General features: G+C 38.6%; 2 protein-coding genes across 4 annotated transcripts; one reads left to right on the forward strand and one right to left on the reverse strand.

The window, feature by feature from the left end:
* Positions 1-1,002: 1,002 nt before the first annotated feature.
* Positions 1,003-4,736, reverse strand: fcf1 (FCF1, rRNA-processing protein). Of its 2 annotated transcripts, XM_023951726.1 has the most exons (9): positions 4,625-4,689; positions 3,368-3,468; positions 2,693-2,757; positions 2,520-2,591; positions 2,285-2,433; positions 2,127-2,199; positions 1,942-2,029; positions 1,518-1,612; positions 1,003-1,399 (listed from the first exon to the last, which is right to left on the reverse strand). In XM_023951726.1, the coding sequence occupies exons 2-9, from the start codon at positions 3,407-3,409 to the stop codon at positions 1,351-1,353; spliced, it is 633 nt and encodes a 210-aa protein (XP_023807494.1). In that variant the 5' UTR covers positions 3,410-3,468; positions 4,625-4,689; the 3' UTR covers positions 1,003-1,350. The 2 variants fall into 2 exon arrangements, with proteins under 2 accessions (XP_023807494.1, XP_004082382.1); XM_004082334.4 differs by lacking the exon at positions 3,368-3,468 and having other exon boundaries at positions 4,625-4,736.
* On the forward strand, positions 4,695-14,890 carry arel1 (apoptosis resistant E3 ubiquitin protein ligase 1). Of its 2 annotated transcripts, none has more exons than XM_011490421.2 (22): positions 4,695-4,762; positions 5,276-5,482; positions 5,751-5,919; positions 6,882-7,102; positions 7,625-7,696; positions 7,873-8,099; positions 8,315-8,552; positions 8,658-8,827; positions 8,991-9,171; positions 9,263-9,504; positions 9,586-9,663; positions 9,734-9,875; positions 9,964-10,085; positions 10,197-10,272; positions 10,387-10,496; positions 10,588-10,767; positions 10,987-11,112; positions 11,557-11,686; positions 11,793-11,851; positions 11,928-12,017; positions 12,090-12,265; positions 13,120-14,890. In XM_011490421.2, the coding sequence occupies exons 2-22, from the start codon at positions 5,335-5,337 to the stop codon at positions 13,220-13,222; spliced, it is 3,060 nt and encodes a 1,019-aa protein (XP_011488723.1). In that variant the 5' UTR covers positions 4,695-4,762; positions 5,276-5,334; the 3' UTR covers positions 13,223-14,890. The 2 variants fall into 2 exon arrangements, with proteins under 2 accessions (XP_011488723.1, XP_011488724.1); XM_011490422.1 differs by having other exon boundaries at positions 4,762-5,093.
* Positions 14,891-15,460: the final 570 nt, after the last annotated feature.

Here is a 15,460-nt window from a genome sequence, read left to right on the forward strand (position 1 = left end):
ATCAAAATAAAAATTATAATACAAAAACGATATTAAAAATAATATGAAATATATTAATTTTGAGATATATTAATATTAGTAATTTAAAAAAAAGAAACAAATATCATTAAAAAAAACCTAAAATGATTCAAATGTAACCTTAAATATCATAAATATAATAACAATAAAAAAGGTAGTATATTAAAAACCTAAAAATCATATTAGTCCTTATACAATTAAAAAAATATCAAAAATGTATTAAGTAGAGAAAATAGATAAATCAATAAATGGATAGAGTAAAATAATTAAGCATTTACCAAAGTCATGCAAAAGCCAGATTAAAAATGGGGGTCTTAATTTCTGCTTGATGCTCCCGGTCACTCCGTAAACACTTTATGGCCCCAAGGTCTGGAATAATGTCTCTGACATGAACAGCTTTAAATCAAAATTTAAAATGTACTCCTGATGCTCAGTGGTTGTTGACATTTTATATAAATACAATGGACAGTAAATACATTCTTTATTGCCCATTGTATTTTTATTTTTCATTGAGATACTTTCAAAATTGCTAAATTTGTAGAATGGTGAATCAGAACTAAAACATTTGAAGCTCGTTAAAGGCAAAAACCTTTTATTAACTAAAATAGCAGCCTACTATAAAGTAGATAGTTGATGTTGAATTACCATATGCAATATATTATATGAAGTATAATGTTGTAGTATGGTATAAAGCACTATACCTGCTAAAAGTGATCAAATACTGTATTAGCAGGTTACATTTTAAGGTTAAGCTTAAGTTAAACAATTAAAATGCCAGAACATTTGCAAAGGCAAAAAATTCTAATATTTTACAGAAACCAAAAAAACACACCAGTTGCCGAAGTAACTGCTTGATTTTTATTTACCTAAAAATGAATCAGACAAAAAAACAAAATGCGTAAAAAAAGCTAAATGTGTGCCTTTGTTTATGAACTGGAGGATCTTTTGAGATAAAAATAAAAAAAAGTTCTTTGCCCACAAAGAGAAGTTTTTTTGTTTCTTTATTAATTCTTTTTTTAATGTGCCTTTTACAAATAATATGAGAATGTGTGTATACAATACACACACACGAAACTATCAGGAAGAAAAAAAGAATAATAATAATAATAAATGGTATTTTATTTTGTTGCAATAACTGCAGAGAGCACTTCAAAACTTTATTTGTTCACAGAGAAAAAAAATGGAAAAAAGTCATGAAAACAAACCAAAAGGAAAGTTGAAAACTGAAATTGGATTTGAAATCCAGATCAAGTTATATCAATTTAAATACACAAAGAAGTCATCTCCAGAAGCCATCCTCATATTAACAGGTTCAGCTTAATGTTGGACACATCAAAACCTTGGAGCACCATAGTCATCTGGCATCCGTTCAATATTATACCTGTATTGAGATAAAAAAGAACAAAAGTAAGAGTTTGGAGTAAGGTTAAGTTTAATTTCTCTCTTTTTGAAAGCAAACTTTTGTTTAGGATGTTTGAGGTGACACACATCTAGATTACCTGTGATTGGAGATGTACATGATTGGCACTCCCGGAATCTTCCTAACTCTTCTCTTCAGATCTCTGTCCACTGTTGCCAAAATGTAACACTTATGCTGCAACAAAAAGTTTTTATTCTTATTATTTATTTATTTTACAACACACACACGTCCCACTTAATTTATGCATTGAAAAATATCTGCAAAATAAATTAACTTATATAAGGGTGGTCTTTATTTTCATCATTAAACCACTTGATGGTTTTCAAAAGGGCTGTAAAAAAAATTAAATGTATTTGTTCATAATTTTATTTAAACGAACAAGAAACAAGAAAAATTCCCTTTTCTGCAAAAGCATGTAAATACCAACAACTGTAGCAGATTATTACAATTACATGAGGAAATAACAGGAAGAACACCAAGCAAGACAAGTTTTAACTCCATACCTGTGTCACACGTTGGACTAAGCAATCATCAGCGTAGGTTCCCTGGTGTGTGCACGGCAGGCGCTCAAAGCGGGGATCTTTCGCTATCCTGCATTTTAAAAGAGTAAATTGTGTAAAGAATAAGAAGAAAAAAATGTCTCTAACATATATCTAAACATTTAAAATATAACAAATTATGTTTCTACCTGAGAGCAACCCTGTATTTCATTCCAAGTTTCTCAATCTCAGCCATCACGCAGTCTGTTATATAAGGGATACCTGGAATGGGTCGGGGAAAAAAAGAATAAAAAAATGGAAAACCAACGTGATATATGTGATTGTGACTAACTAAAGCAAAACTTACATTTGGCGTACAGGCAATCCATCATAGACTGAACAATATCCAGCTTGGCCTTAATGGAGAAGTTGATGAAATTTGTATCGACCAGAATGTGGTACGGTGGGCCAAGCTGAGTGTTGTATTGGAAGAACAGGCATGATGGGTACTTGGGGCTGCACAAGAATTTCAGAAATAACACCTCACAAAGCCATCAATTACTAAAACACATATTTATAATGAATAAAGATAAGTAACGTACACTTCTCTTTCCTTAAGTGCTGACGGGTCTTTCTTCTTTTTTTCTTTTGCTTTAGCACGGTCTTTATCTTTTCTACAAAACAAGGCAAACATTTTCAATATTCATTATGCTTATATGTGTGTGTGTGTATGTGGACTGAGAAAGGCAAAGATGGAAAAAGGAAGCAGACTTACATTCTTTGATCCTTCAGACTAATCATTCGCTTCATGGCTGCAAACTTTTTTGTTTTCTGTTTCCCCTAATTGACAGAAAATGAAAACAAGAACACTAGCTTTAAAGCAAAAAAAAAATTTCATAAAAGTTGTTCGATGTCAAAGCATTCAAGTAAATGTCATGGTCAAAGCTATCATGTCGAATTTTTCATCACAAAATAAGAAAATTATATATTAAAAAATTGCCTAAATAGATATGCTGCCTGTTTTATTCAACAGGACTAATTTAAACTTATGTTGAAAAAAAATTAAAGGGAAAAGACAACTATTCAAATGTATAAACATGAGCTCTAACAAGCTGAAATTACCTGATAATTTGTTAATTATTTGTTTTTTCACAATAAAATAAGTACTTTTTTGTTAATACATCTATTTATGCTTCTATGCTTGCATCTACAACCCCTTTGAGGACCTCAACATGCCCCCAGCACCGGACTCACCACCCCACATGGTGATGAGCCTTTCAATGTGACTCCCGCAGAAGTGAGGAGGACGACCCTCCAGAGGACCGACCCTCACAAAAGCTGCTGGACCTGACAACATCCCTGGACGGGTGCTGAAGGACTGTGCACACCAGCTCACAGAGGTGCTGACAGACATTTTCAATACCTCCCTGAAGCAGGCAGTGGTCCCCACCTGCTTGATGACCGCCACGATCATTCCAATCCCCAGAAACATCCACAGTGACAGGTCTGAATGACTATTGGGGGCTATTGGTCCACGCAACCCTCACCCACCTAGAAAATAAGAACTTGTATGTTCGTCTGCTCTTCCTGGACTTCACATCAGCCTTCAACACAATCATCCCACAGACCCTGATCTAAAACTACATACACTCGGACTGAGCTCCACTCTGTGTAACTGGGTCTTGAACTTCCTGAAAGACAGATCGCACAGACAGTCTGTGAAGATCCGCGATGTCTCCTCCTCCCCGATCAACCTCAGCATGGGCTCCCCCCAGGGCTGTGTGCTAAGTCCCTTCCTGTTCACCTTGCAGCACGGCGAGTCACCCCAGCCGTCTGATCGTGACGTTTGCGGATGACACAGCTGTGGCTGTGACTACAGGCAGGAAGCGGAACACTTGGAGGGCTGGTGCAGAGACAGCAACCTCTGCATCAACGTGAAGAAGACCAAAGGGATGATTGTGAACTTCAGGAGGGACAGACACCCCCACCTCCTAACATCGGAGGGGCCGTGGTGGAAGTGGTTTCTAGCTTCAGGTACTTGGGCATGCACATCTCCAACAACCTGGAGCACCAACACTTCCTACCTAATCAGGAAGACACATCAGTGTCTCCATTTTCTCAAGAGGCTCAGGCGAGCTGGGATGGGGATCTCAGTCCCGACCTCCTTAGGTGTGTAGGAGAGTGTCCTGTCTTCCTGTATGATCTCTGTGGCATGAAGCTGCGCTGCCACGGGTGGCTAAAGCTGTGCAGAGGACTGTGGGTTGCAGCCTGCAGACCACCACTGAAATCTATGAAGCCAGATAGTAAAACGAGCCTCCCGCATCCTAAAAGATCCCACTCACCCCCTCTGTTCTCCCAGCTCCCCTCAGGCAGGAGGCTGCGAAGCAAAGTAAAGACCACGAGGAACAGTTTCTTCCCAGAAGCACTAAAACTGCTGTACTCTGGAAGATCATGGTATTTGTTTCACTGCCAATTTGTTTGGGGGAAGTTAAAAAAGGACAACAGAAAAATAAAATCGTATCGAGCCAGGAGTAAATCTGAAAGGTTAGGCTAGCACTGACTAGCTTAGCTAGGCTAGCTTGAACAAAGACATACTTAGCTAAAACTCATGTTTGTCCTAACGACATCATCTAATTCGGATTACAGCACATTTCCCAAAACACTTTCAACAACAAAAAAGGCAACGTGATTAATGTATATTATTTACCATGATTTTAAGTTGGTCCTCAACGCTAAACAGCAGAATGAAAACGCTCCTTCTACCCTCGTGTTGTGCTTGCGTCATCAAAAGTGGACTTCTCTCTGTTCATTTTCCGGTTGCTATGCTAACGCCTGGCAGATGAAGGTGTGTTTTTAATTTAATAACGTAGACAAGTTGGAGTGTGTCTCTGTCAAAGAGTTGTTCCGTGTTGGTGTGGGGTTGTAAGCTGCGTTAAACGAGCTTGTGTGGGTGTGCGTCTTTGTTTTCATGGCGGGGGGTTGCAGACTTCGCTGAAAAATGACGCTACATACATTGTTGGCTAACTTAAATTGCTATTTCTACTAGCATGGACTTGCCTCTCTGGGCTTTTAACCCCTACTAGTTATTACAACGCGGACTTACGCCGCAGCAATTCCAACGAGGGTTTTTAAGTGTATTTTAAAATAGTAAAAAGGTGATTCATTCAACAAAAATGGTTTGTATCACCCCTCCATTAATATTCTACATGCGCATTTAGTTTTAGTTGTTTGCTTTATCAGTAGGGTTTTTAAAAAGTAATTTTAGACCTAAGAAATGTTTATTTCATGTGCTTTTAACGTGTCGTGTCTAGGCTGTGCTAAAGTATTGTTCTCCTTCTTCCACTTTTGACTTGACCAGAGGCATCTGGCTGTTTCCCACGAGAACGGATGGCTAAATGAAGGCTGAAAGATGGTCTGATGGACCGCCGCTTTTTCCTGACCTTCCTCTTCTGCTCAGTGTCGTGGGGCCTCTTCTGGGAATTACGCTGGAAGAAAAGAAAAGAAAACCAGATTGAGGAATGGCTCCATGGACATAGCATTTCAGAATACAAGATCCTGTTTGAAGGTCAGTGAGGGTTGTTTATCATTACTGAGCAGCGCATAGTTGAATGTACTCGGTGGTTCTGTCCAGGCTGAATTAGGCTGTACTTCACAATTTTTTTAAATCTATGAATTAAAATTTCAACAAAAGATTTCATTTGCCATTGTTTAATTTGTATGATTTTTTCCCCCACAATGACCCGACTTAAAGGTAATGCACAAATGATCGTAAAGAGGAGATGTTTAGCCTAGTTGCAGGGATTTTTAGTATCTTTTGTTCATGTGTCATTCAGATGTGCAAACACTAGAAGAATTCAGTTTGAGCGCCCTAAGTCGCCTGGAGGAAGTGGTGAGGGAACATCAGCGCTGGAGGGAAATTGCAGAGGCTCACATCCAGCTGCTCCGTGACTTTGCCCTTCAGGAGTGGCTTTGCTCTCAGAACCTGGAGCACTATTACCACACGTAAGCACTTTCAGTGGCAGCATCTCATTTTGGTGACTTAGCTTCAGATTCAGATGTCATATTTGTAAAGCTACTTTATTTTATTGACTTGATAAGATAGACACAGAAACAATAGTAAAGGCATTATAATTGTATTTGTCCACTTGAGGGCAGCTTGTCCATGTAAGATGAGAGGGGTTTGCTGACACTGAGCTGTGTGGGCTGCAGTGCTTCTGGGGGTTACTGCAGTAAAAGTTACTCTTTTGAGACCCTGCAGCAATGCAGATGTTTTCTGCATGTGCATTAGAAGATAAGAAAAGAATAAAATAAAATTACATATAAGCAAAATCAAAAGTATGTCTTAGTTATTGCCTTTCAAGAAAAAAACCAAGTACACAATTCTGGATGTTTTCTAAGGAGCTATTTCAGAAATTCTTTTTAGCCTCTCCCACAGCTTGGTGTGTTACATTCCTGAAAGCCATGAATAATCAACAATAGTTTTTACTTTTATTATTTATATTCTTATAAGGGAGCTTGTGACAAACCTAGATACAGTTGGATTTAATCTAGTTAACCTGTTTAACTTTTTCTGTATTCCAGTTAAAAGTTGAATAAAATTGTTAGATTTTTTTTTCAGTTGTAGTTTTTGTTTAGCTTGACCAAAGATAACTCGAAAATATTAAACAGTTTTCACCAAAATATTGCAGAATATCAAGTTGAGAGATGTTTTGTCATTTGTTGAAAAGGTCACTAAATGACTTGGGGGGGGGGGGGGGGGCATCCTGCTGAATCTCATTTGCTTTGTTTGATAGTGGGGCAAGGGGTCCTGTTTAAAAAACAAAACAAAAAAGAAAGGGAAAAAAACATCTTGTGGATCTTGTTAAACACAGATGACAAAAGTGATTGTATTTTAATGTCTTATAAAATAAAAACTCAGAAGTACTCATTTACACCGTGTACTTTTGCTTTTGTTTTCTGTGCAGACTGAAGACCTTAGGCTGTATGAATCTGGATGATCTCTCTCAGTTTGACAGTCAGCTTCAGCTCTCTTTAGCCGCCTGGGGCTACTATTACGAAGACTACATAAAACTGTCTACAGGCATTAAAATCCTGAGGGCCTCCAGAGGGAGACGGGACCAAGACTACGAGATCAGGCTGGTGCACAGCCTTGCTGAGAGGCGTCTGAATGAAAAGTGGTCAATCGGTGAGATTCTTTTACTTTTTGCTTTTATTGGGGCCTTTAAAGTAATAGTTTATTTGCAATAACATCTATTTTCAGGATGAACATTAAGTTTTAAAAATAAAATGAGAATTTTGTACCTATTTATTTTTTTAATGTTTTTCCGCTCATGACTAGGTGTCAATGATTTTTTGTGGTGTTGCAAGTTTTGATGTTGACTAACCTCTATGCCTAACCCAACCCTTTTTTGTGTTTTTTTTTTGTTCCACAAAAATGTATTGTGTTAGAACTTTGTACGTAAACTGGAAAACGTATCAATGCTGATGCCTGCTTGGCAACATTCCTCATGTTCAGCCACATAGTAGTAGTTTTTCTCACTCCTTTTAAAAACAAAAGCTGACACTTGAAATCAAACCACTGTCATTTTGATGTAAACTTGTGTTTTATAAGGAATTGCCATTCTCATTATAATTTTTTCTGCTGACTCAAAGCATTGAGATCTGTCAATGATTGGATTTTTCTTGCATTCCTGCATTGTTACTGCAGCTGGAGCTCTCTTATTTGGCTGTACTGTGGCGCTGTGCTTCTTGACAAGGGACCTCATGTTTTACGTGATTGGTGAGTCAATCGTTACTTGTTGGACAAGTATCTCAAGAGCAGTTTTCAACTCAGTTACTGTAGTTAAAAAGTTTTTAAAAATTGCTTAATGTATTTACAAACCCAGATATTTACTTTAAATCTTCACTTCTATGTATTTTTTCCGACCCCCTTCATTTCTCTGTTTCATGTTTCAGGTGGAATAACTGTTTCCATCATAGCATTTGTCTTTACCATCAAGTTCCTTTGTGAGCTTGCAGCGAGGGTTGTCAGCTTCCTGCAGAATGAGGATCCAGGGCGACGGGGTGACCGCAGCATCTACGATTATGTCAGAGGCAACTACCTGGACCCCCGTTCTTGCAAGGTGTCATGGGACTGGAAGGAGCCACAGGAAGTCGGGCAGACAATGAGTTTTAGAGTGCAGGTAAAAAAATAATTTAAAGAATACTAAATGAACAGAAGCCTTCTTTTTTTTTTAACCCAGGAGAACCCAGGGTGTCAAATTCGGCTGCTATTTATTTATTTTTATTTATTTATTATTATATTTATTTATTTGCTGTTAATTACTGTTACCCACAGCAAACAAACAGCAAAAAGTCAAATTACCTTTAAAAACCCTTTATCCTTTTTCTTCCTCAGTTGTTCTACAAGAATGGTCAGCCTTTCCCAGCCCATCGACCTGTGGGCCTAAGGGTCAACATTACCCATATTGAACTGGCCTTGGACATTCCAGTCACACAAGAGGTTCTACAAGAACCAGAATCCAACGTGGTGAAAGTGGCCTTCACAGTGCGCAAGGCTGGACGCTATGAGGTCGCTATCAAGCTGGGGGGCCTCAGTGTGGCCTACAGTCCTTATTACAAGATATTCCAGCCAGGTCTGACTATGACGTCTTTGTTGTGTTCATATTTTAAATTAATATACTTTTTAGATTTATATCTTTATTTCCCTTGACTTTTAAAAATATTTCTCCCCCCATCAGGTACAGTTGTTCCTTCAAAAACCAAAATAACATGTCATTTTTCAACCCTGGTTCTAACAAATGGCCATCAGCACACTTTACAAATTGAACCAAGAGATGAGTATGGAAACCCCACCAGTAACTCCACTTCTCTAACAGATGAAGCCAACTACAGCCTCCATGTGCATTCTGTAAGGCAGTTTTGAGTTTCTTGATATTTAAGCTACTTTTAAAAAAAATTAAAAAGTAAAAACCCAGGATTTCTTCTTATCTCTCTGTTGGAGCTAAAACAGTCCTATTAAAGCTGGTCTCAGTAAATCTGGCTTCACTAATGTTTTTTTCCTGCTCTTTCAGCTCGGCATATCAGAAGATGACAGTCAAGAGGATTTTTACAGTAAGTCTGTGTCTCTTAACAAACAGCAGTGCCAGGTTCTGCTGAGAATGACCCTGAGGAAGACGGGCTGTTTCCGAGCCTGCATTTCCTATAAGGATCAGCAACTCAGCAATGGGGAGTTTGACATAATTGTTCTCAGTGGTGAGCAGTCCTTAAGTTAATGAAACAAACAAAAATCCCCTCTTTTGCATGTTTTTATTTTGAAACCTAATATTCTCCCTGCTCATGGCAGAGAATGAAAAGACCTGTGTGGAGAAGAACGTGTCCACTCCGGGCATTAGCATCTACTTTGAGGCATATCTTTATAGCAGCGGGAATTACAGCACTTCCTCCTGGCAGTTACAAGCCTCCTCTTTGCTGGTGCCTCAAAGGAGGCCTTCCATGGAGGAGGAGGATGAGCATGACTCTCCCGTGGAAGGACAACCAGAAAAAGTCAAGAAACCAAAAAAGGTCTACTGCTACATATCGCCAAAGGTGCGTGAAATCCTGTCAGATGCTATTTAGATTTAATATCAGTTCATTTAAAATAAAAGTGCTTTCATTCTCCTCCACCAGCAACTGTCTGTCAAGGAGTTCTACCTGAAGATTATTCCCTGGCGGCTTTTCACATTTCGAGTTTGTCCGGGAACTAAAGTAAGTAGCAAATCGTAGAGAAGGAGCCATTTGATTTGGTTTTTCTGCTCACCCTTCCTTCTCTTTTCAGTTTACCTACCATGGCCCTGACCCCATTCATAAATACCTAACTCTTGTGGTGGATGATGGGATACAACCTCCTGTGGAGCTCAGCTGCAAAGATAGAAACATCATGGCAGCTACTTTCATTCGCTTCCTGCACAAAAATATTGGTTTGTTGGAGTCTTCTTCAAAGATAATGTTTGCTCCCTTCTGCAGGCTATAAATTATCTTTTTTTTGTTTTGTTTTTTTTACCTTAGGTGGCTCTGAAACCTTTCAAGATAAGGTGAACTTCTTTCAACGTGAACTCAGGCACATCAACTCCAAGAAACCTCGAACTAAAACCTGCTTAAAAATTACTCGACACAACATTTTAGATTCAGTAAGTTCTGCCTTTTTTTCAACATAAATACACTTTTTAAAGGTATTTACCTAACGTTAATAAAGTTCGGACGCCTTTCATCTTCACCCTTTTGTTTTTGGTACACTGAAGTCACTGAAGGCTACCAGGAACTTCTCAGTGTCAGACTGGTGTAAGAACTTTGAGATTGTTTTCCAGGATGAGGAAGGTAAGAACTCAGTCTAGTGTGGGGTTATCAAGATTTTGATTTATAGTTGTCTCAAATTCTCTTAGTCTCATACTTAAGAGCACAAAAGTTTTCATTCTTGCTATGCTCCTGCAGCTCTGGACTGGGGAGGCCCTCGTAGGGAATGGTTTGAGCTTATTTGTAAGTCCCTCTTTGACACCTCCAACCAGCTGTTTACCCGCTTTAGTGAGAACAGCCAGGGTCTCGTGAGTAATTCATTTTCTAACCACATTAGGAATTTGTTTTCCTGTTTGGTTGTGGAAACTTAAAAAGAAAACGGCATCTTACTTTTTTCAGGTGCACCCAAATGCTGAGAAGCCACCCCACCTTCGCCTTAAGATGTACGAGTTTGCAGGCCGCGTGGTAGGAAAGTGTCTGTATGAGTCCGCTCTGGGTGGAGCTTACAAACAGCTGGTGCGAGCTCGCTTCACACGCTCCTTCTTGGCTCAGATTATTGGCCTGAGAATGAATTACAAGGTATAGAACCGTGTTTTTCCATCCCCCACAGGTTCTGGCTGAATTTTCTTTTTTTATAGATTATTTACACGATGAAAAGCCATCCTGCATCTTGCCCTGTTTATCTAACACAAATAAAGGCCCACCCAGTCATGGTTTTACCCGTCTCACCATGAAGACCAAACGCTGTCTTTATTTAAAACCTAATTTTTCTGTGTTTTTGTTTTGTTTTTCTCACAGTATTTTGAGACAGATGACCAGGAGTTCTACAAAACTAAAGTCTGCTTCATCCTAAACAATGACGTGAGTGAAATGGACCTGGTGTTTGCTGAGGAGAAGTACAGCAAGTCTGGACAGCTGGAGAAGGTGAGGTAACGCTTTGGAAAGAAACTTCCTTTTTTTTCCATGGTGGGATTCTGCAGGAGATAGAGGCAATAAAGCAAACAAAAAGAACCACATGGCTTGTTTGGGAAGTATTTGTTTGTTGTAAAGAGGGGTGTGGTGAGTTTGTGTGATGGTTGACAACAAAGGTTTGGTATCCAGTTTTTTTTTTTAAATGAGTTTTTAGTATAAAAATATAAAACATCAAATGTAGAATAGTTAAAAACTTTTTTATGAAATGTTGTTAAGATTAATACTTAGTCTAGTTATATTTGAGAAAATCTGCATAAATCAGCAGTTTATTTTGTGCAATCTGTCATTCATAAAGTAGTCGTCAAAGAACTAAAAAGTTCAACTTTGTCAGTCTACATCAGATCTTTTGCTTATTTTTGGCCATAAGTTGTACTTGACATTTCCGCTGTCCTGCAGGTGGTGGAGTTGATCTCAGGCGGAGCTCAGATCGCCGTTACAAATGAAAACAAGATGCATTATCTGAACCTGCTGGCTCAGTATAGACTGGCCAGCCAAGTGAGGGAGGAGGTGGAACACTTCCTGAAAGGTGAAGAAAGCAGCGCAGCTGGGCTGTATCATTTGGTGCCAATACCTCCAATTAAAAATCTTCTCTAATGTGCATCTAATTATCGTAACCTCCTCATCAATCGCAGGTCTGAATGAACTGGTTCCAGAAAACCTGCTGGCCATTTTTGATGAGAACGAATTGGAGGTACGTGCGATGTTTGTTGTTAAATCCCGCTGTCTTTTATACCGTCACACTGTATGCTTTTCTTTCATCTCCTCAGCTGTTGATGTGCGGCACGGGTGACATCAACGTGCAGGACTTCAAAGCTCACGCTGTGATTGTTGGAGGATCGTGGCACTTCAGAGAGAAAGTATGTCCTTCAGACAGTTGTTTTATTTTCCTGCAGCTGGACATCCTCTGAGAAAGTTTCTCTTTGTTTTAGGTGATGAAGTGGTTTTGGGCAGTGGTGTCCAGCTTCACCCAGGAGGAACTGGCACGTCTGCTGCAGTTCACCACTGGCTCGTCTCAGCTTCCACCAGGGGGGTTCAACACTCTGTGCCCCTCCTTTCAGATCATCGCTGCCCCGACACACAGCACTTTGCCCACTGCACACACCTGGTAAGTAAAATGAGTCTAAAGGATGCCATTTTTGTTGATTTCTTTGCTGTGGCATCCCAGCCGCTCTGTTTATGAGATCATGTTTGGGTATTGACATGTTCATGTGAGATTTTTCTGATGATGGAGGACATATATTGAGCAAATTAAGCTTAAAGTTGCATTTCTTTATTTAAATAATTGTGAATCAGGAGCAGACCAAAAAATGCAGTTGGAAAAAGATCCTTGATCCATGTACGTCTTCGTTTTCCTCCTCCGAGCTGGCATCTGGCTCAAAACTGTCCGGCTGGATAGCTCCAATATTGCTCGCCATTTTTATTGGACTAGCAATGTTAGGTTGGTGTTGTGAGGGGATGTAAGTTAGTGGGAGAGCGGGTAAACAGGTCTCAGCAATGGGGAGGGGAAGGGGGGTGGGGTTGCTCCGCCCACAACTCAGGTGAATTTCCAATAAACCCATGCTGGTCTGCAGTAAAATATTTTGGCTAAAAACAGTATAATCATAATTAAAAGACCACCGGTAACACTGTGAAAAGAGCTCAATAGATAATCAGAGTGAGCATGGAACTGAAAAAATAAAAAATCTTTAGTTTAGATAACTATTTGGAATTTTTCTTGGAACAGCAGAAACAGTGTTTGTGGGATTTAGTTGTTTATTTTCTGTCACCAAAAACAGCAATGCGGCTCACTAACAGCTTTTTAATGCATAACAATCTAAGCTTCACAACAACAGAAACCCAATTTTCTTCTCCAGATGGAAAAACTTGTCTGTTTTGAAGAGGCACAGATTTTACAGCTGTTTATACATGCATGTAAAAATATTGGAAACGGTACTGAAAACTTCTCTTTTCTCATTCCAGTTTTAACCAGCTGTGCCTCCCTACATACGACTCCTATGAGGAGCTGCACAAGATGCTGAAGCTGGCCATCAGTGAGGGGAGCGAAGGCTTTGGCATGCTCTGACTCCTGCCACTGTGCATCATCCAACCTCCTCCAGTTTCCCATTTCTTACCAATACAAAACAGTCAAACATCTCGGCACTCTCGATGTGTTCCTGCATCAGCTGTGAGGAAGCTGTTCAGATGGGCTGGCCTCACAGTGGGGCTCACATGGACTCTAGTGCTACAGTATGTACATAAAGTTATCTCACTTGTTTCTTAACAAAAACAAAGAATATGTGAACTTGAAAAAAAATAGGGTTGAGGGTTTTTTTTATTTCTGAAAGCAGCTTTATACATTTTAGATGAATGCAGGAGAATGGGCCTTCAGTTTTACCTTAAAACGGCTTCTTTTGCATTTTGCAAACTGAACTCTACAGTGGAAGAGCAGCCTTCATGTGAACTGGAGGGCAGATGCATCTACATCACTTTGGCCTTAATCAATCAGGGACTGATGTATGTGTACATATATAATATTCCTCTTGTTTCAGTGCTTGTACATACTTGGGTCTACATTATTTTTCGTCACCTTTAAAATTTGGATTAATCATTTATGGGATTTAGTTATTCCCTGCATGCTTGCTGGGTTTTATTTAAATTTGTTTACTTGGGGCGAGCATAATTTTATAGGAAACGACTTTCTATAGTTTTCAATGTTTTTAATTTATTAGTCTTTTGTGTTGACCTATGTTCCTGTATTACCTGCCTTATTAATACCCTTTTCATCTGTTTCATCGCCTCAGCAAAATGTACAGGCTTCACTTGGAGTAATGTTCCAGGACACACTCATGAAAAAAAAAAATCAACATTTACTCATATGCTTTTACTTTGAAACTCCCAACCTTTAATAGGTTGATTCTCAGAAAATGTCTTGTGATCCTTTGGCACAACTTTTTCCATAATGTCATGCCCTGTTTATTCACATAGTATCGGAAATCTCTTGATCTAAAAAAAACTTGATCTGAAACGGCATAAAAGAATCGCGAGGGAAATATTCTTCTGTCATTATAAAATAAGTTTTCATTTTTATCATCTTTCTGAGCCAAAATATTTGTATTTATTATCATTTTGTTTCAAGGTCCATCCTGCTGAGTTTTTAGGATCCCTAGCTATGTTATTGTAACATTAGCTACCTGTAGAAGTGTTCATTTATCCAAATTGTATTTTTTATTTTATTCATATAGTTAGTGTCATCCTTTAGTTCGATGAAGCCAATTGGAGTTTACACTTGAGGAATGGCAAAACATAGTTAAAGTAAAGGCTGAGTCAAAGACATTTTCCAGTGTTACCTGTTGTTTTATTTGTCAGGATTGTGCAATGTTAACTGGGTTTACTGAAGATACTGACATTGTTATAAGCTGTTATAAATGTTTATCGGCACTTTATGATACTATTTGCAAAGATAAAACTTAACACCAAATGAAGTTGCCCATTATATGTACAGTGTTGTCATTTCAAACAAAACATGTCTTGCTTCATTTTTTTCTCAAATGTTGAAAAGGGTTTTTGTTGGTTTTCTGACCCAAGTGAAACTTTTAACACTGTAAATATTGGGAAGTAGCTGCTTAGCAATTTGAAGCTTGGGTACTTTTTTTTTTTTTTTTATGGGAAGCTTCTGATGACGAATGTTTGAAGATTTTTCTGAACTGCAGGTCCTGTTTGTTTCTTGGAATAAAAGACGACTGAATAAATATATTTGTTTTATTGTATCTTTTTTTGGAAACTATGAAAGTGAAACTCTGAATACATTGTTTGGTCTTAGAAATGACCTTTCACGGCAAAAGGTTTTACACACAAGGGGGCGCTAGTGGTACACATGATATTGACACGTTTTTACATAAAAGGTATTTACAATTTAAGTACAATGCGATCTGCTTTACCTATTTTGAGCTAATCAGATTTATCTACAGGGTCTTTGTTGACTTTAAAATGCCTGAAATCACAATTTTAATTCAAAGTTGGAAAACTTTTGCTGTTATAATGTTTTGAAAATCCCATTATTTACAGTTGCTGTGGTGTAAACATGCTTTCCTACAAACACGTGTTCCCTACGTGCCTCCTCTCAGAGGTTTGAACTCCACCAGAAGCTGAAAGAAAGGCATCTTGAAGCACTTGAAGGCAGGAGTCCAGTTAGTTTGTGCTGGCATGCACCTGTGGATTTGCATAATGGATTCTTTCAAAATTCCCTGGAGCTATAATTGTTAAAAAGGAACCATGAATGAGAAAGCTGTTCTCCTCCATGCTATAACTGCTAAGAGAAGGA

The sequence above is a fragment of the Oryzias latipes genome, chromosome 22, assembly GCF_002234675.1.
Source record: "Oryzias latipes chromosome 22, ASM223467v1".
Classification (NCBI taxonomy): Eukaryota; Metazoa; Chordata; class Actinopteri; order Beloniformes; family Adrianichthyidae; genus Oryzias; species Oryzias latipes.